At 46.7% G+C, this 21365-nt stretch overlaps 1 protein-coding gene across 13 annotated transcripts in view; it reads left to right on the forward strand.

The window, feature by feature from the left end:
* EXOC6B (exocyst complex component 6B) overlaps window positions 1-21365 on the forward strand; it is a 400399-nt gene that overhangs the window by 304427 nt on the left and 74607 nt on the right. Inside the window, exon 22 of one of the 13 annotated variants that reach the window (XM_084855224.1) lies at window positions 18603-19709. The exons of 11 other annotated variants lie outside the window; for them this stretch is intronic. In XM_084855224.1, the coding sequence (XP_084711350.1) occupies window positions 18603-18740 (138 nt within the window). In that variant the 3' untranslated portion in view covers window positions 18741-19709. Of the gene's footprint in view, window positions 1-473; window positions 8425-18602; window positions 19710-21365 lie in introns of those variants that run through there. One more of the 13 variants, XM_084855226.1, reaches the window with a different exon arrangement.

The raw sequence follows: 21365 nt of genomic DNA on the forward strand, positions 1-21365 counted from the left end.
TGTGTGCACATAATGCCTGGTGGAGGGATTTGCATTCTGCAGCGTGTAAGGGAAGGACTCTGTGTGTGCGTGTGTGTGTGTGTGTAATTGGTATATGCGTGGGGAGGGCTAATGTTCTTTCTCACAGGCGCAGCCTCCAGCCCCAAATTATAAAGCATCTTTTTATCAAGACCATTACAAAAGGCTCCGCCCATTGAAGGGACCACCTCGTTAATTGTGGTGGGTAATAGGATGTCCCTGGGGGTTGGCAAGCTCACATAGGCAGGAAAGAGGCCATTTTCCAGCAAGTCATTTGTTATGGAGGGACATGGGGGGGGGGTGATATACCAGTCTGTGTGTGGGGTGTGATGGGGGGCGTCTAGCTTCTGTCATCTCTTGGCACTGAAGATGGATGGGGTAGGATAGAGGGTCTGAATGAGGCAAGATGCAATGACTGATGCCCTTTTTCATTAAAACAATCTTTTCCATTAAAGGCACCCCGCTTTGTCTCAGCTGCCATGATGATGCAGTGCCGTTGGTTTCTAAGGCTGACATAGGCTTGCATTCTGAATGGTGCTCTCTGGATCACGGGGTGTCTCTGAAACCTTCACCAACCGCCTTGGATTGATCTGCTTCATTCTCTCCCCCCACCTCCACTCCACCTCCCCACCATCCCATGCTGTGCCAAGGCAGCTCTCAGCCTGTCTAAAGCAGAGTGATCGCTAATCCCAGAACACCTTTCATTCTAGAAAGTGTGACAGCGCAGATCTGGGAACGCAAGCCATCTGTTTCCCTGTCACGTGTGGCCATTTTGCCTTGTTTCCAGACTTTTCGTGAAATGATTCCAAATATGGAGGAAAGGGAAGCGCCCCATTTTGAACTCAAACACAAGAGGTGAACTTGCCATAATGGCTTAGATCAGTGGCCCATCTAGCTCAGACAGTGACCAGTGAGAAGCTACAAGGAAGTCCACAAGCCTTGTGGTGTTCCACTAGTTTGTCGTCAAGCCTTCTCTTGTGGAACATAAAGTTTCTTTCTCAAACTAACCACCAATAGACCTATTATCTGTGTATTTATGTAAGCCTTTTAAAAGCCATTCATAAATTTGCCATTGCAGCACCTGCAGTGATGACTTCCACAGGTTGGTTCTAGATTGCACAAGGTAGTCATCCCTTCAGTTGGTCTGACTTTCTGCATCGGCTAGTTTGTTGGCTAGTTTGCCTCTCAGAAATGTGTGGCCTGGGTGTGCTTACTTATTTTTTATCAGCTATGACCCAGCCTAGTCCAAACTGCTGAAAGGTGGTGGTACCATTCTATGCAAGACATGTTCCTGTTCCCCAAAGGTGCACAATCTGACACAACCCATTTTGAGCCACAGATGGCTTTTGGACAGTCATGTCATACATCCATTGAGTTCCCCTGTCAGAGCAACGGAGCTCATGATGAACCCATTGGTGCAAACAGGTTCTGTAGGTAGACTTTATGAGAAAATGGTTGTATTATCAGATTACAGTAGGTGAAGAGAGGGCAAAAGGTAAAACACGACACGCTTCTTTCTGTAATAACCCTTGGATTGCCAGGGGGCAGCTACCTAATTCTGAAAACAGGTATTCAGCTGTGGAGAGGAATGCTCAGAAAACTGACGTATTGTATTTTAATGCTGCTTTGGTTTTGTGGACTGCCTAGAGACCTTGTGTTATGGGTCAGCTATATAAATACAGTAAATTAAATTAATAAATATTTGAAAGGCTTTTCAAGAGGTTACTTTGCTTATGAAGGATGAGGTTAACAATATGTATCACAAGTATCCATTTTATGATTTGGTCCTTGTGTGTCCTTGACAGGTGTGTAACTTTCCTCTGTCCCTCCACATCCCACCCTGCCCCATCCAAGTCTTATTCACAATTTCCAGCCCCCAGTGCTTTTGGGTCGTTCTTCTCTCCTTGGTTCCCCCATTAGCTGTTGGTGCTGGAGAGCTGGCTGGTGTGTAGAAAGTTTAGTTCTTATGAGCAACTCCAGGAAGCAACAGATGGGAGTGGTGAAACTTATATTGTTGCGAGGACAATATGTGGAATTCCACTCGCAGTGGTTTTTCATAGGAGTATCATACAGTCTTTGATACGGGCCTGTACATGCGGAAAAGAGCCTGAGTTGTGGCAGCCTATCACGTGGGGAACATTTCCTTGTGTCTTTGTGTGTGTTTCCTTCCCTGAAATCCAATATGGAATAACTGGGAATTTGGGGATAAGATAGGGAGGGGAAACAACCTTAAGTGGGGAGCGTACTGATTAGAAAGAGAGAGAAAACAAGAGCTAATATTTTCAAAAATGTACTGGGCATGAACATTCAAAGTTAGGACTTCAACCTTATTGATTCCAGTGGGAGAAATCTAAATATATGCTTTGAAGAGGCTTTGGCCAAATTGTACCTGTTGCTGTTTACTAATCAGTGACTTATTGGTTCAGGATAGTTAACCTTATCTAAAGTTTGCAACTGTTACGGGCAGCATTGTATACTACATTAAGAAGAGTCTAGGATTACAAAGTTTGGCTCAGATGGCCTTCTCTCTGTCCCATCAGCCAGGCCAGCTAGACTGGTGGGGACGAGGGAGAGGGCCTTTTCTGTGGTGGCCCCCACTCTGTGGAACTCCCTCCCTAGGGAACTCTGTCGTGCCCCCTCTTTAATGAGCTTCCGTCGTGCATTAAAAAAGTGGTTGTTCAGGCAGGCATTTGGGGTGGGTTAGGGTATTTTAGAAAATGTTTTTATTGTAGAATTTTGTTGTTTTAAACTGTTTTATTGTATGTTGTACATCGCCCAGAGTGGCTGGGTGACCAGCCAGATGGGCGATTAATAAATTTAATAATAAATAAATAAATAAATATCCAATTTTTTTTGGTAATCCTTAATATTGTGGCCTATCAGTTATGTTGTAGGGTTGTTCATTTTTTCAAGTTTTCTCTAGAAACGTGAGTTTCTTCTGTTCCTGTCTGATAATGGTGAACTTGACATAGGTTTTTAAAGGCCAGTAGTGTTATGGGCTTCTCTTTTCAAGTTACTTTCTCCCCACCCCCCATTAAAATATACTTTACTTATATTATTTATTACGAATAAAAGTTGTGTTTAGGTGTCTTAGGAAAAAGCTGCTTGTGCCTCCAACTCTAACATGGCATATTTTGTTACCGCACATCCTTTTTTACATGTGTGCAAACTCATACATGTACCCAATTAATCCTGAAATATAGGGGATCTTTTGCAAAGGTGTGGTATGTGCACACGGTAGATCTTACATTGTCCTTTAACAAAGTGGGGAAATTAGGTCATTGACAAAGATTAAGAGTGAACAATATACATTTAATATTATTATAAATGTTTACAGAAAGAAGACGGCTGGATTAGTATTCCAATCCCCTGTGACTTGGAGAAGCAAACTATTCCTAATCAGGGATTAGGACAGGGAAAGGAGAGGCCGAGGTGGGGAACTTTAGTTCTCCCAATAAGAAGAAGGGAGGGGACTTGAGAAATGGCAAGGCTTGGGAAACTCTGTGCAGCAGAGGAACTTTGAGTTTTAATGGCAGAGGGTGGGCTAGATGAGGGGCAGAATGGCTATATGTAAAGCAGTGTCAGGAGAAAGAAGAAGAAATAGAGCCAAAGTGGGTACCTGGTTTCAGAGTAAGGAAAAACCAAAGGACGCCTCACTTCCTAGCTGGCTATGGATACTTGGAAACTCACTGTGGGCTGCCCTCTGGTCTACAGGCTTCTGGTCATGAATTCAAAAAAGATGTGATCACTCTGGCTGCCGAGAGACCTTGGCACACCAAGGTATCTAGAAACAGCCCTAAAGGTGATGACAGGGAGACTGAACAGCTGGCTAAGTCATTATTAGGGACCCTCGAGGCACACCCAATTTTACTGCAAAATTGAATTTGGAATGGAGAACCCTGAAGAAAGTTTCCCTTTGGATTCTTACTTCTCTGAGGAAAATAACAAACATGGAGAGAGGCAAGGGAACTTGGGGAAAGAGGCAAGGGAGGGGAGCCAGTTAAGTGTGTGTGTGTGGGTGTCTGTGTTTGGCTTGGAACCCAAAAATACTTTAGCACAATGCCCTAGGCTCCTTGCTTTCCCCCCAACACCCCCCCACCCCCCATGAGCTTAGTGCACAGCTCCAACTGCCATGTCACCCCACTGTGAGAGACATGGTTGTCCTGTAAGCCCAAGATGGCTGGCCACCCAGAATGCAGCTGCACACACCAAGTGGGGAGACCCTCGCACATCCCCTGTGATGAGCAACAAAGTTCCCAATATTAATGGGTGACTACACTGAAATGGTGGGTGGTGGGATGCAACAATGGGCTAGCCAACTAAGTATTACCAGGGCCATGCTTCTGAGAGACAGGATGTGAAGCTCTGTCTGGCAACAGATCTATCTGAGCATAAAAGGCAGTAAGATGGTTCAAGCACACACACACTGAGAGAGAGAGAGGGAGAGAGAGAGAGAGAGAGAGAGAGAGAGAAGGAACTCTGGCCCTTGAAACGTGGGTTAGGCACCAGAGTAGGAGAGGGAGAGCGCAAGAAAAGGGCCAAGCGAATCCTGGATAGATCCTGGAGCTGCCTGACAGAGGGTCCATCTACACCAGGTGCCCAAATTCCAACTTCAAGGGCGGTTATATACTTCAGGTTGAGAGCACAAAAAGGAACTATGACTTTGGGCGGACAAAGGATGGAGCGGAACAAAGGATAGCTGGGCTCTGAGATAGAATAAACATCTTCCTTTTGATAGCTGGCTACTTGATTGCGTTAAAGCTAGCTAAGCATTGCAAAAGCCACATTTCTGAGAGCCAGTGAAGGAGAGGCACGTCGAACAAAGTACCTCTGATTATGTTTTACTTGTCTGTTCTGGTTCGTAGCTGCAACTGTGTTGCAAGTTTTTTATTACTGTCTAGGCCAGATGTTTTATTGCTGCTGTTTCTTGTTTTTATGAATTTATGCTGTTTTATTGCCATGTTGGTTTTTATTATATGGGATTTTAACGTTGTAAGCCTCCTTGGGAGGGCTTCTCCCTTGAAAGGCAGCTTAGAAATATTTTAAATAAAAATAAAGGGGATCACAGACAGTGCCCAGATGGTGTTTTAATCCACTTATTCATCTTCAGGATTGGACCATGTTTCCTGCCAAGGCTATAGATTGGCCCATTTATGATACCCTTATGGGTTGCTTGACTAGGGCAGTGACTTAGGGCAGTATCCAATACTGCCGCGGTGCTTCTGCTCATTCCACTGCAGCAGCAGGACCCACCGCCAGTGCAGCAGGGAGTTGGTGCTGTCTGAAGCAGTGCCGGAAATGAGCGAAAGACTCTAACCATTAAAAACCCTGACCATTAAAAATACATTATGCAAAGTATAAAACAATTTACATAAAATTTATATATAATTTTATAAAAGCATTTGTAAAAACATATACACTGACAGCAGAGACAGAGGCAATATAAGTCATCATGGCTGAGCTTTTCAGTAACGTTTTTAATGATTTATTTATTTCAAGGATTTCTGTGTTACCTCTGAAAGCATAACATTTTCCCAAGGTGGTGTGCAGTCATCACTATACAAATATTTTAAAGTAACATCAGTATCTAAAACATTAAAGCCAAGAGAACAGGTGTAAAGCACTTCAAAATGACAGTAAACTTTTAAAAACAATATAACAAGAGCAATTAACAATTTAAAATCCAGCCTACTTTCTTTAACTACAGGCAGGTTGAAATTTAAAAGTCTTTAAAGTTCACCTAAAAGAAAACAAGCAGACAGCCGAATGTGTACCTCTTGACGGAGGGAGTTCCACAAATATGGTGTCACCATTAAAAAGGTCGTGTCTCTTGTGCCCACCACTGCTGCTGGTGTGCATGCAAGCAGAGCCTCTGTGGATGACCTTAATGCCTGGGAAGGCTCATATGAGTGTAATGGTCCTTCCAGTAAGCTGGTCTCAAACCATTTACAGCTTTAAAGACAGTTCCAGCATTTTAAATTTATTTTGCTGTGAATAGGCAACCAGTGCCGCTGATACAAAAGTAGTGTAATTTGTACTTATTGTTTCAGTAAAAGCTAAGCAATTTGTACTTTATTCCATTAATTAGTCAGTACTAAGTAGTACAAGATGCATGTCCCATTCTCAAAGTAGCCCTCCTCCACACCCCCACCCTAAACTTTCCCCTGGCTTCAGCCTTTCAAGAAATGTTGCTTCTTCCTGTTCTTTCTTTGGGGAAATGTATTTAGCTCTTAGCCCTCATCCAGCCCCTTTTCTGTCCTGCCCCCTTCCATCAAAAACTTCTTAAGCAGCATAGACGAGAGAACTAATTTTCAGCAGAACAGGATTACTGAGTTGAGGGTAATGGGTCCTGATTTATACCACAGATCAGGCATCCGGGCTATCAGACTTGATTTGTGACCACATTTCCCTAGCAGCACTGCTAAGAGTTCGTCTGGCCTGGCCCTTTTAAGGCAACAGAGATGGAGCAGTTGCATTTGGATGAGGGTCTCAGTGTGCCAGCATTTATGCCACAGGTCCTGATCTGGAGAAGAAGATCCATGTGTAGAGAACGCTGCTACTGTGTGCACAGTTGTTGCTCTGGCTCAGGGCGTGAATCCTTTTGCATGCTTGTGCTGTTACCTAGAGTACAGGAGGCTGCTGGCCAAGCTGAAACAAGCGAAGGGACACCTCAGTGGCAGATGGGATATTTTTTGTTTAGTCCTGGCTGCTTTGGGGTATAATATGCTGCTTTTTGTATTTTTATTGATATATTTGCATGTCGTTTTGTTATTGGATTCATGTTTTGCCCTGTTAGATGCTTTGGGCACCTCCATTTTGGAGGGAGAGAATAAGATGAATATAGATAAATTTAATGTTTTGGGAATCTGTTGTCCAGAACCTTTAGAAGCAAGGAGCAGCTGGGATCCTCTGCTCCCACCCAGAGGTTAGTTAACTAAAAATATGTTTATAAAAAGGGCAAAGTGTTTGGCTACCTTTGCTGCTTTAGTAACTTGGAGAATACTAAATTTATCCATTCAACAATGTGGGGCCCTACACTGTAGGAAAAGAATTTTATAACACCTGAAACTGGGACTTTATTTTCTGAGGGCCCATCCCCTCCAACCACTACATAAAGGGACTCAATTTGACCCCCCCCCTTTCTTTTACCTAGTACAACATCTCAAATAATCTCTAGCTTTGTTAACATAAAGACTGCCTAGTTTGTCTCTACTTCTGTTTTCCTCCAACCAAGGAACCTATGTGGTTCAACCAGGATGTGGACTGTTCTAAGTTAACACCTCGATTTTGTATTTTCAAAAATGAAGGATCAACAATTGTCTGCTACTGTCTCCTTCCCAGTAGTCCTTGGGGCACTGAAACCTGAAACCATCACTGCACCTGATAGAGCCCAATTTGAATGTCTACAAACCCTCCTTCACCATATCATCTTAACATTCTAACTATGCAGTCAGCACAACTTCAACATCAAGTCAGTCTGGTTTTTTCTCCCTTGTATTCCCCCCATCAACTTGCTTTTTGTAACATCTTACCTGAGCGGATCTGGAGATCTTAGAAACTTGTACATTTTTGTGACCTTTGAGTTGGCCTAATAAAGATATTACACAAATATGGGGCGACATCCGGCACTGCTGGTGCTCCTCCGCTTGTTCTGTTGTGCCAGCAGGACCCACCGATAGTGCAGCTGGAAGCCAGCTAGTGCTTCCTAAAGCAACCCTGGAAATCAGTGGAAATGCTCATTTCCAGGACAGGACAGGTCAGCAGAGCTCTCTTCTGCAAGCTGCCTTGACCTGGCCCATTTTGGCTTGTTTCTGATTGCTTCAAGGTTCATTAGTTTCTTATTGCACTAGGGGTGGGTCCCACTGGAGCTCGGACATAGATTTTAAAAATCTAGTGTATCTTTCCCTTGTATTTTAGCATGTGAGTTGGAAGGATTTATGGCCCAGTCATTTGACCATTTTCCTGAAGCATTCATGTGGTCAGTCAACTCAGACTGAGTTTCCATGTATTGGACTGTTCCTGCGAGATTGAACTACATAGCAGGTCAATTCACCCTCAGTCATAAGTGGACTGATGAAATGTAGTTATACCTCCTAGTCAAACGCTTATTGACTCATTCTCAAGATGGCCCCCATATACCCAAATTCAGTTCAGATTGATTGGCCAGGTTGATTCATGTTTTAAAAGAGAGAATTAAATGAGAATCCACTATATTCAAGGTTTGCCAGCTACTTTGGTCAAGTAGCTGTATGCATGCTCTCACCACAACAGCCAGCAGATTTAGAAGAATGTACAAGCCCAAAGTAGTTTTATACAAGGAGGCCATCTTGGGCTTCCTTACCGATAGTTAGGAAGCCCCAGATGATATTGCTATCATAGAATCATAGAATCATAGAATAGTAGGGTTGGAAGGGGCCTACAAGGCCATCGAGTCCAACCCCCTGCTCAATGCAGGAATCCAAGTCAGAGCATCCCTGACAAATGGCTGTCCAGCCTCGTCTTGAAGGCCTCCAGTGTGGGAGAGCCCACCACCTCCCCAGGTAATTGGTTCCATTGCCGTATTGCTCTGACACTCAGGAAGTTTTTCCTGATGTTCAGTCGGAATCTGGCTTCCTGTAACTTGAGCCCATTATTCCGTGTCCTGCACTCTGGGATGATCAAGAAGAGATCCTGGCCTTCTTCTCTGTGACAACCTTTCAAGTACTTGAAGAGTGCTATCATATCTCCCCTCAGTCTTCTCTTCTCAAGGCTAAACATGCCCAGTTCTTTCAGTCTCTCTTCATAGGGCTTTGTTTCCAGTCCCCTGATCATCTTTGTTGCCCTCCGCTGAACCCTCTCCAGTTTGTCTGCATCCTTCTTAAAGTGTGGTGCCCAGAACTGGACACAGTACTCCAGATGAGGCCTAACCAGTGCTGAGTAGAGGGGAACTAGTACTTCCCGGGATTTGGAAGCGATGCTTCTATGAATGCAGCCCAAAATAGCATTTGCCTTTTTTGCAGCCACATCACATTGTTGGCTCATATTCAGCTTGTGATCGACGACAATTCCAAGATCCTTCTCGCTCGTAGTGTGGTTGAGCCACGTATCCCCCATCTTGTAACTGTGCATTTGGTTTCTTTTTCCTAGGTGCAGAACTTGGCATTTGTCCCTATTAAATGCCATTCTGTTGTTTTCTGCCCAGCACTCCAGTCTATCCAGATCACTTTGAATTTTGTTTCTGTCTTCCAAAGTATTAGCTATCCCTCCCAATTTTGTGTCATCTGCAAATTTGATCAGCATTCCCTGCACCTCCTCCTCCAAGTCATTCATAAAAATGTTGAAGAGCACTGGGCCCAGGACTGAGCCCTGCGGTACCCCACTCGTTACCTCTCCCCAGCTTGAGAAGGTCCCATTGATAAGCACTCTTTGAGTCCGATTCTGTAGCCAACTGTGGATCCACATGATCGTTGTTTCATCTAGCCCACTTCGAGCTAGTTTGCTCATCAGGATATCATGGGGCACTTTGTCGAAAGCTTTGCTGAAGTCGAGGTATATGATGTCTACAGCATTCCCACGGTCTACAAGGGAGGTGACTTGATCAAAAAATGAGATCAGATTTGTCTGGCAGGACTTGTTTTTGACAAATCCATGTTGGCTTCGAGTAATCACGGCATTGTTGTCAAGGTGCTTCCAGATGGATTGCTTTATGATCTGCTCCAGAATTTTCCCAGGGATTGATGTCAGACTGACTGGTCTGTAGTTCCCAGGTTCCTCCTTTTTACCCTTTTTGAAGATAGGGACAACGTTAGCCCTCCTCCAGTCATCTGGCACTTCCCCGGTCCTCCATGATTTCTCAAAGAGAATAGACAGCGGTTCTGAGAGTTCTTCTGCCAGTTCCTTTATGACTCTAGGATGCAGTTCATCTGGCCCTGGAGATTTGAACTCATTCAAAGTAATGAGGTGTTCCTTGACCATATGCCTGTCGATCTCAAGCTGCAATCCTGCCCCTTCAGCCTGTACTTCGCCTTTGCCAGGGGGGTCATAGACCCTCTTTTGGGAGAAGACTGAGCCAAAGTAGGAATTGAGCACCTCTGCCTTTTCTTTGTCCTCTGTTATCATTTTGCCATCCTTATTTAATAGCTGAACAACCATTTCTTTCCTCTGCCTTTTACTATGCACGTAGCTGAAGAAAGCCTTTTTGTTGTTTTTAGCATCCCTCGCTAACCTCACCTCGTTCTCCGCTTTAGCCTTCCTGACGCCATCCCTGCAATTCTGTGCTACCTGCCTGTACTCTTCCTTTGTTACTTGGCCTTCTTTCCACTTCCTATATGTGTCCTTTTTTGTTTTCAGGTCATCCCTAAGCTTTTTGTGAAGCCACATTGGCTTCTTCTGTTGTCTTCCACCTTTTCTTCTTGTTGGAATTGTTTGTGATTGTGCCTTGAGAATTTCCTTTTTTAAAAGTTCCCACCCATCTTGGACTCCTTTTCTCGCTAGCATTGCTTGCCATGGGACCTTACTGATCATTGTTCTGAGTTTATTAAAATCAGCTTTCCTAAAATCCAGGGTACGCGTTTGAGTACACTCGGCTTTTGCTTCCCTTAGAACCAAGAACTCAAGTACAACATGGTCGCTTTCCCCCAGAGTTCCTGTAACTGCTACTTTATCCACTAAGTCATCTCTGTTGGTTAGGATCAAGTCAAGGATAGCCGATCCTCTAGTTCCTTCCTCTACTTTCTGTAGGAGGAAGTTATCCGCCACACAAGTCAGGAATTTCCTGGAGGGGCCATGTTTTGCAGAATTTGTCTCCCAACAAATATCGGGGAAATTGAAGTCCCCCATTACTACTACATCATGCTTCCTTAAAACATTGGCTATTTGCTTTTCAAAAGTTTCATCCTTGTCTTCTCCTTGATTGGGTGGCCGGTAGTAGACTCCGACCACCAGGTTCCTTTTATTCTTTGCTCCATTTATTTCAACCCAGATGCTCTTGATGGGGCTACCAAGCTCCTCCTCCTGTATTTCTGTGCAGAGATATGTATTTTTCACATACAGTGCAACCCCGCCTCCCTTTCTGTTCCTCCTGTTCTTTTTGAACAAGTTATATCCTTCAACTGCTGTATTCCAGTCATGAGAGTCATCCCACCAAGTCTCAGTTATACCTATCAAGTCATAATTTCCCTCCTGTATTAAGAGTTCAAGTTCGTTCTGTTTGTTTCCCATACTCTGGGCATTAGTATATAGACATCGAAGACCATGTGCTTCATAGTCTGGCTTTCTTCCTACCTGTGTCTGAAGACTATTATTGGACGCTATCAGAGCTGTTCTCTCCATTGCAGTGCATGCGCCTACATCCATTGTTACCCCCAACATTACATCTCCCTTCCCCGTAGGATTCAGTTTAAAGCCCTCCTGATGAAGTTCTTCATGCTGTGGCCAAACACATTCTTCCCAGCCTTTGTGAGGTGCAACCCATCCCTAGCCAACAGCCCATCTTCCAGGAAGTATAGCCCGTGGTCCCAGAATCCAAATCTCTCTCGTCGGCACCACCTTCATAGCCAGTCATTCACCCGGAGTATTTTTCGTTCCCTTTCTATCCCTCTTCTAACTACTGGAAGGATGGATGAGAAAACTATCTGGGCCCCAAAGTTCTTGAGTTTCCTTCCCAAAGCTTCAAAGTCTGACGTGATCTCTTCGTAGCTCCGCTTGGCGGTATCATTTGTTCCCACATGGATGAGAAGAAAGGGATACCTGTCAGTGGGCTTTATGAGTGCAGGCAACCTTTCAGTCACGTCTCTAATCTGTCCTCCCAGGAGACAACATACCTGGCGAGTCCACGGGTCTTCGCGACATACTTGGGTCTCGATCCCACGCAGCAAGGAGTCTCCCACTACTACCACTCTTCTCTTCTTCTTCTTGTAGGCCTGGGTTTCATCGCCTCTGTTTGACTGACCTTTAGCCTCTTGCTCACTCTCATGCAGGTTCCCCTGTGATTCTTCCTCTGCAGGCTGTCCTCCAGTCTCATCTGCAAGTACCTGGAATCGGTTCCACAGCTCCACCGCTTCCACTGGTGCAGAGTGTCGTCTAGTTCTTCTTCTCCTAACTGTCACCGTTTTCCAAGGAGTATCCTCTACTCCATTTTTCTTCACCTCAGCATTTCCCACTGCCTCATCTTGCTGTTGCTCTTCAAGCTTCTGGTCTGCCCTTTGCTGCTGTAGTTCCCCCATTCTGTCCAAGAACTCTTCGTGTTCTCTTATTCCCCGGAGGGTTGACAGTCGCCGCTCCAGTCCACTTACTTTTTCCTCCAGCAGCGTGATCAACTTGCACTTGTTGCAGGTGTAGGCCATGTTGTTCTCAGGCAAGAAAACAAACATGGCACACACCTTGCAGGTCACCACCACTGGAGAGTCTTGTCCTTCCATAGCCTCTTTTCCCTTTTTGTGTCTAGCTTTGTGATTGTTCTAGACTAGCCTGTGCCTGCTCCTCTACTCAGTAGAGGTTAAAAGCAGAGTCCCACTGGTGTGGAAGTGTGTGTTACAAGACAAATAAATGAAAAAAAGTCAGTAAAAAAAAATAAAATAAAATAAATGTTAGGGGCCTCCCCCTTGACCTCCCCTGCCGAACTCCCCTGGCCAACTCCTGTTTGCTCCCCCCATTCGCTCGCTCTGTTCGCTCGCTCTCTGGGAGCTTGCCTGCTTCTGTAGTCCCTGGACCAGCTGGAGCAGCTTGCTCTGCTCTGCTCTAGTCTGCTCAGCTGGGAGGCGGGAAACAGACTGAAGCTTCCCGCCCAGTCAGCTGCTGGGAGTACTCAGGCCACACCCCTCCAATTCAGTTGGAGCTCTCAGAAGCTCCTGGTGAGCTCACAGCCAGTCAGAAGGATAAAGGGCAGCGCCCTGGGCTTCCTGCAACCCACTTACCTCTTAGCCTCTGTCTCCTTTGTCTCTTCAACCACTGCAACTCCCCTGGCCAACTCCTGTTTGCTCCCCCTGTTCGCTCGCTCTGTTCGCTCGCTCTCTGGGAGCTTGCCTGCTTCTGTAGTCCCTGGACCAGCTGGAGCAGCTTGCTCTGCTCTGCTCTGCTCAGCTGGGAGGCGGGAAACAGACTGAAGCTTCCCGCCCAGTCAGCTGCTGGGAGTACTCAGGCCACACCCCTCCAATTCAGTTGGAGCTCTCAGAAGCTCCTGGTGAGCTCACAGCCAGTCAGAAGGATAAAGGGCAGCGCCCTGGGCTTCCTGCAACCCACTTACCTCTTAGCCTCTGTCTCCTTTGTCTCTTCAACCACTGCAACTCCCCTGGCCAACTCCTGTTTGCTCCCCCTGTTCGCTCGCTCTGTTCGCTCGCTCTCTGGGAGCTTGCCTGCTTCTGTAGTCCCTGGACCAGCTGGAGCAGCTTGCTCTGCTCTGCTCTGCTCAGCTGGGAGGCGGGAAACAGACTGATTATCATTAGTGTATAAACTGTTGCAGGAGATAGACACTGTGCAATTATTGAATCAGGGAGCTCAACCCCGGCTGCAGGCTTTGAATCTAATTCCTGCAGACTTTGAATCTTGGAACATAATGGTAGCACTGGCTGACACTCCCAACTCTCTTCCACATATGTGACTTTGTAGCTCTCTACCTTGCCAGTTTTTGAACTGATATCCATCTAGGAAAACCTTCCTGGTGCACAGATTACACCACTGTGAAGCTGTTTTTTCTTTTCTTTTCTTCTGCCCCCCCCCCCCCCCCCGTTAATCAGCAGTATGTTTTATTTGTCTTTATGTGCCTGGGAACCTATTCAATTTATGTTGGGTGAGAGCCAGCCTCATCCTCAGACGTCTCCCTGTGATAAATGCAGCTTTACCTGGTAAAGAACACTTAACCCTAATTTCCAGCACCTCCGCTTCTTTTCATACTGATGCTGCAGCAAACTCTGTGTGCAACTGTGAGTAACCCAAAGCAGAATAATTTGAGCAAATCACAGACCTACAGTCAGGGCCAGAAATATTGGAACAAGGATAACTGTTTTGGCAGTTGGCCTCTGTACACCACCACATTGAAGTTGAAAGGAAACACACCCAGATGGGAGCGAAGTCAGGACTTTCAGCTGTAATTCAAGGGGTTTGACAAAAGTGGGGCACTAACCATTCAGGAAGGACAGCCAGTGGCATACACCCCCCCCCCCATCGTTGGTGGCTCATAAGTAATGGAACAAACCAACATCATTTTAAACTGAAGCATCGCCTTTAATACCTGGATGAAAATCCTTTGCAGTCAATGACTGCCTGAAGTCTGGAACCCACAGACATGACCAAATGCTGAGTGTTCTCCCTCGAGATTCTTTGCCAGGCCTTTACTGCAGCTGCCTTCAGCTGCTGCTTGTTTGTGGGTCTTTCTGCTTCACTCTTGTCTTCAGTAAGTGAAAAGCATGCTCTATTGGGTGGAGATCAGGTGACTGACTTGGCCGTTGAAGAACATCCCACTTCTTTGCCTTGAGAAACTCTTGGGTAGCTTTTGCTGTATGTTTTGGGTCATTATCCATCTGCAATATGAAGCGGCGTCCTATCAGTTTGGCAGCATTTGGCTGAATCTGAGCAGAAAGTATAGCCCTCTGCACTTCAGAATTCATCCTGCTGCTTTGATCAGCAGTCGGGTCATCAATAAACACCAGTGACCCGGTTCCATTGGCAGCCATACATGCCCATGCCATAACACTGCCTCCCCCATGTTTGACAGATGATGTGGCATGCTTTGGATCATGAGCTGTTCCTTTCTTTCTCCATACTTTTCTCTTCCCTTCATTCTGGTACAAGTTAATCTTGGTTTCATCAGTCCAAAGAATCTTATTCCAGAACTGGGCAGGCTTTTTTAGGTGTTTGCTGGCAAAGGCTAATCTGGCCTTTTTGTTCTTGAGTGTTACTAGTGGTTTGCACCTTGTTGTAAAGCCTCTGCATTTACATTCATAAAGCCGTCTCTTCACTGTAGATGTTGACAGTGACATGCCTACCTCCGCAAGAGCGTTCTTGACCTGGCTAGATGTTGTGAAAGGGTTCCTCTCCACCATGAGCAGAATTCTGCAGTCATCCACTTTAGTTGTCTTCCGTGGTCTTCCAGGCCTTTTGCTGTTGCTGAGCTTGCCAGTTAATTGCTTCTTTCTCGAGATGTTCCAAACTGTTGTATTGGCCATTCCCACTGTTTTTGCTATCTCTCTGATGGGTTTACTTCGTTTCCTCAACCTAATGATGGCCTCCTTCACTCGCATGGACACCTCCTTGGACCTCATGTTGGGAGTCCCAGTGAACAGCTACCAAATGCAAATGTAACACTCAGAACCAACTCCAGGCCTTTTATCTGCTTGATGGGTCATGGGGTACCCAGGAAACAGGCCACACCTGGCCATGCAGCTGCTTGTCAGCCATTTGTTCCATTACTTATGAGCCCCCAATGATGGGAGTGTGTGTCTGCCACTGGCTGTCCTTCCTGAATGGTTAGTGCCCCACTTTTGTCAAGCCCCTTGAATTACAGCTGAAAGTCCTGACTTTGCTCCCATCTGGGTGTGTTTCCTTTCAACTTCAATGTGGTGGTGTACAGAGGCCAACTACCAAAACAGTTATCCTTGTTCCAGTATTTCTGGCCCTGACTGTACATGCATCTGCCTTTCCTGTATTGGGGAGGGTGTCTTTACTTGTGAAGATTTTTTTAAAGATTTCTCTGTAGACGTAGCAAATTTGTGTTCCAATTCTTTTTTGTGGTTGACTGGGAAAAGGCAACTCCTGAAATGGGCTTGGGGGTGTAAAATAAGCATACAAGAGGTGAGGAAACAGGTTGGCGCTCAGGAATAAAGAACTACCACTGGACCCTAACAGGGGACAGCCTCGTTTCCTCTGACCCAGATCCCTGGTAGCTTTGTGCTCAAACATATTTTAGCTCAAACCTCTTAGTACCAATAACTAAGTCTTAGGAGAGGTATTTCAACCTTTTAGAATGGGTGAAAACTGCACAAAATCTGGGAAACCACCAAACGATGGGTGGTTGGGGGAAGGAGGTGGGGCCAGGGGAAGAGGCGTGGCCTGAGGAACCTTGGAGGACCAGATTTGGCCCCCAGAAGGGCTGGATTTGGCCCACAGGCCTGAGGTTCCCCACCTCTGCACCATGAGTCTAGGAAGGCTCAAACAGTCAGCATCTATTGGAATAGCACCCCCCCACACACCCATTTTTGTATTCCCCAAGCCTGGATCACAGTCAATAGGGTCAGTGCTCAGTTCAGTGTCATAAGAACAGAAGGAGAGCCCTGCTGGATCAGACAGAGAGTCCCTGTAGTCCAGCGTTCCGTTCGCACAGTGGCCAGCCAGCTTCCCGTGGGAAACCCACAAGCTGGACACGAGTGCAACACCACCCTCCTGCCCATGTTCCCCAGCAACTGGTGTACATGGGCTCACTGCCTCTGATACTGGAGGGAGCATATAGCCATCAGGACTAGTAGCTGTTGATAACCTTCTCATCCATGTTATCCTATGAGACCTTCCAGAGAACAACTCGGCCAGTCAAATGGGCCCTGAACAGAACTCCAGTTATGTAGTGAGCACACTTCTCTAAAGAAAGACCCCGAGTGTTTTGAGAATCCCACCCCCCCTGCGCTTTTATAAAGCAATATTTCACGTCAGGTAGCCTGTGACTCAAAAGGAGTTTCACAGCTTCCATCAAAGATCTGGCCTCCTGCACTGCATTCGGCTCTCACTGCTCTACCAAAGTTGTCATTTGCAGCCTGGGTTCATTTTGGATTTAGAGTCTTAGCTGTGACTTTCCCCTGCATTTGAGGGATTAGGCAGCCTTAAACACGGCCTTTGAGGGAGAGCAATTATGTTATCACTCAAGCCTCGAGTCCAATCAGTCAGGCAGACTCATGGAAATCTCTCGGAAGGATGCATAGGTATTCTGAGCTCAGCCAGTCCCCAGAGTTTGCAGTGGAGGTGGAGCTATTCATGATTTGCCTGCACCAGGGCAGAGCAAAACCACCATCTCCTCTCCTCCCACCCCCAGCCACTTGGCTGATGGCCTTTGTCGGTAGAATCCTGTCTTCATTCACATCTCACCTTGTTATTGGTACTGAATGATCCTGTTGTCTGTTTACACTTCAAACCTATTTTTATCATAGGTAGCAATAGTAAAAGGTCTGTACGCGGAGTGTGTGTGTGAATCTGCCTTTAGAGGAGCCCCTGCTAATCACCATCAAGAAAATCCTTTCCTGAATAGGAAGGTCTTGTGGTGCTTTGCCAGGTCTGGGCTTGGTCAGGTCTTTTGGAGGAAAGGCGTTCCACACTGAGCAAGCAGCCAGGGAGAGAGAGGAGCTTTCTGTGCCCTCACGTTTCTCACCTGCCACACACCTTGCAGCTGCAACACATGGTGCATAAGAGCAGCTTAAAATCTGGACAGCACATTTTTATTTTTTCCATTGGCCAGGAATGCCTGGCTCCTGTTGCATTTAGAAAGGTGCCTGTTCTTCCACTTATCTGTGGGTTGACTGCAAGCAGGATTGCAGGAACATTCTGTCCCTGTCTTGTTGTGTGGTGCCCTGCTCCTGCCACTTCGCACGGGCAGGCTGCCATCTTAGCCAGTCTCCTCCTCCACCCGTCCAAACCCTTACTGTCGCCATGCAGGTGGGCAGCCTAGAGTGGCTGTGTTTGCAGTTGCCCAAGCGTCGGAGCGATGCCTGAGCCTGAAAGGCAGCTCTCATCTCTGTGTCGCGGCCCAGGACTACGAGCCCTTGGAGACTGAGGTTTCCAGCAGCGGTGTCTCCCGGGAGGAGCCAGAACCAGTTTCCACAGACAGAGTCTGTGGGGAAGGGCACTGGCCTTTTAAAAGCCCGGCACAGCTCCCAGAAGGCTTCTCCTGGCCTGGCTGCAACACCCTCAGTTGCTCTAGGCCCAGGCTGGGGTGGTCTGGCTTGACCTTAGCTGCAGGATCGCTGTCCACAGTCCTGAACCTGAGCCCACAGTTCATGGGTCAGTACCTGTGGTTCTGGACAGGGTTCTGCTCTGTCCCAGTCCCACTTTAGCCAACTGCCTTATGCTGTGCCTCCTTGCTTGAGCTGCTGCCTGGTAGGGATGACAGAATCCGTGATGCAGCAGGACACACTGCCCCCACACCCGGTCCTCCCGGAATTGCATTTCCGTTCCCTCTGACAACACCGCTTACATTCCCCCCACCCCCACCAGTTTCAATACAGTGTCAAATTCCATCATCTGAAGAAGTCAGCTGTAGCCCACAAGGGTGTCTGCTAATTTAGAATTAGTGAGCTTGAAAACTGCAGCTTGACTCAGATTCTGAACTGCTGCTCTAATTTCAAGGGCATAGTTCCATGGCCTTCCCTTCCCTGAGCTGTGAAGGACAGAGTGCGCTCTTTCCCATGAGCACTGCAACTCACCGTCTGGAATCTTTGCCCAGGTGGAGTGGGTTGTTTTCCCAGGCCTTTGGCCAGCAGGGGGTGCTGTGGGAGCAGTAACCAGCAGCCCCCTTTCCAACCGAAGGAAGGGTACAACTAGGCAGCCTCCCGCCAGTCCAGCCTGGCCTCGCAGCCAAAGGGACTTGAGTTCCCGGTCTGAAAAATTACCTTTTCCTCCTTAAATCCAAGGGCACGTTTTGCATTAAAACTGTTGGAGCTCTTGACTGGGTTGCTTTGAGAAATGCATGCAAAGTATTCACACAATCAGATCCAGAGTTGAGGAGCATTTCGGCGCTTGGCAATCGCTCGGGAGCTGCCTTCAAGTGAACCTGCATTGGTTTGCCGAGCCAACAAGGAGCCCTGCGTGGCAGCCTTCAGCATTCCTCCCTGAGGGGGCCGAAACCGCAGCAGCAGCAGCGGCAGCAGCAGCAGCGCCCCAGCGAAAAATCCTGCACTCCCCCATCTCGTTCCCTCAGCTGGCTGAGCAGCAGCCTTGGGGCGTGCATTTTGGATCGCTCCACTGACATGCTCCACTTTGGCCTGGTGCTGGCTTTTGTCGCCACTGTCCAGTCACTTCGTGACTCCCAAGAGGATTAGTAAATAGAGGCAGAGGAACTAGAGATCAAATCACCAACGTTCGCTGGATCATGGAGAAAGCAAGAGAATGCCAGAAAGACGTCTATTTCTGCTTCTTTGACTACGCTAAAGCCTTTGATTATGTGGATCACAACAAACTCTGGCAAATTCTTAAAGAGATGGGAGTACCAGACCACCTTACCTGTCTCCTGAGAAACCTGTACGAGGGTCAAGAAGCAACAGTAAGAACCAGACATGGAACAACCGTTTGGTTCAAAACTGGGAAAGGAGTACGACAAGGCTGCATATTGTCGCCATGCTTATTTAACTTACATGCAGAGCACATCATGAGAAACGCCGGGTTGAATGAATCACAGGTCGGAATTAAGATTGCTGGGAGAATTATCAACAACCTATGATATGCAGACGATACCACCCTAATGGCAGAAAGCGAAGAGGATCTCAAGAGCCTCTTGTTGAGGGTGAAAGAGGAGAGTGCAAAAGCTGGTTTGAAACTCAACATTAAAAAAACTCAGATCATGGCATCTGGCCCCATCACTTCCTGGCATATAGAAGGGGAAGAAATGGAAGCAGTGACAGATTTTATTTTCTTGGGCTCCAAGATCACTGCAGACGGTGACTGTAGCCATGAAATTAAAAGACGCTTGCTCCTGGGGAGGAAAGCTATGGCAAAACTAGACAGCATAATAAGAAGCAGAGACATCACCTTGCCGACAAAGGTCCATCTAATCAAAGCTATGGTTTTCCCAGTAGTAATGTATGGCTGTGAGAGCTGGACTATAAGGAAGGCTGAGCGCCGAAGAATTGATGCTTTCGAACTGTGGTGCTGGAGAAGACTCTTACGAGTCCCCTGGACTGCAAGGAGGTCAAATCAGTCAATCCTAAAGGAATCAACCCTGAGTGCTCATTGGAAGGACAGATACTGAAGCTGAAGCTCAAATATTTTGGCCACCTAATGCGAAGAGAAAACTCTCTGGAAAAGACCCTGATGCTGGGAAAGACTGAGGGCAAAAGGAGAAGGGGACGGCAGAGGATGAGGTGGCTAGATAGCATCACCAATGCAATGAATATGGACTTGAGCATGGTCCGGGAGAGAGCGGAGGACAGGAAGGCCTGGCAGGCTATGGTCCATGGGGTCACGAAGAGTCGGACACGACTGAACGACTGAACAACAACAACGACCAGAATTATACGCAAGATGCCAAGTATGGTCGCACCATACATTTGTATAAAAGCATTATGATACTGGCAGGTTTTTTTTTCATTCCTTCCCTAATGATCCCCAACATGGAATTTGCCTTTTTCCACAGCAGCCTCACACTGGCTCAATGTTTTCATCGAACTATCCACAAGATCCCTTTATTGATCAGTCACTGCCAGCTTATTGCCGTTGGCATATATGTTAGGCTAGGATTTTTTGCCTCAGTGTGCATTGAACTGCATTTGCACATTGCACATTGAACTGCATTTGCCATTCACATGCCCATTCTCCCAGTTTGGTGAGATCCTTGGAGCTCTTCACAATCCCTTTTTGTTTTAACCACCCTAAATAGTTTGGTGTCATCAGCAAACCTGGCCACATCACTGCTCACCCCTAACACCAGATCATTTCTGAATGAATTAAAAAGAACGTATCCCAGTACAGATTCCTGTGGGAACCCAATGTTTACCTTCCTCTATTGTGAGAATCCCCTTCATGGATCACTGCCTTGTTGTGGCGAAGGGGCTTGCGTAACTCAGTGAAGCCATAAGCTATGCCGTGCAGGGCCACCCAAGACGGACAGGTCATGGCAGAGAGTTCTGACAAAATGTGGTCCACTGGAGAAGGAAATGGCAACCCACTCCAGTATTCTTGCCAAGAAAACCCCATGGAACGTATCACAAGGCTAAAAGAGATGACGCCGGAAGATGAGCCCCTCAGGTCGGAAGGTGTCCAATATGCTACTGGAGAAGAGCAGAGGGTATTTCCAAGTAGCGCCAGAAAGAGTGAAGCGGCTGGGCCAAACCCGAAAGGACACTCAGCTGTGGATATGTCTGGCGGTGAAAAGAAAATCCGATGCTGTAAAGAACAATATTGTTTAGGAACCTAGAATGTCAGATCAATGAATCAAGGTAAGCTGGAGGTGGTCAAACATGAGATGGCAAGATTGAACATCGACATCTTGGGAATCAGCGAACTAAAATGGACAGGCATGGGCGAATTTAATTCAGGTGACCATCATATCTACTATTGTGGGCAAGAATCCCTTAGAAGAAATGGAGTAGCACTCATAGTCAACAAAAGGGTGGGAAAAGCAGTACTGGGGTACAATCTTAAAAATGATAGAATGATCTCAGTACGAATCCAAGGCAAAC

This window comes from Heloderma suspectum, chromosome 5 (genome assembly GCF_057233095.1).
Source record: "Heloderma suspectum isolate Gila_16-S chromosome 5, 16-S_ref, whole genome shotgun sequence".
NCBI lineage: Eukaryota > Metazoa > Chordata > Lepidosauria > Squamata > Helodermatidae > Heloderma > Heloderma suspectum.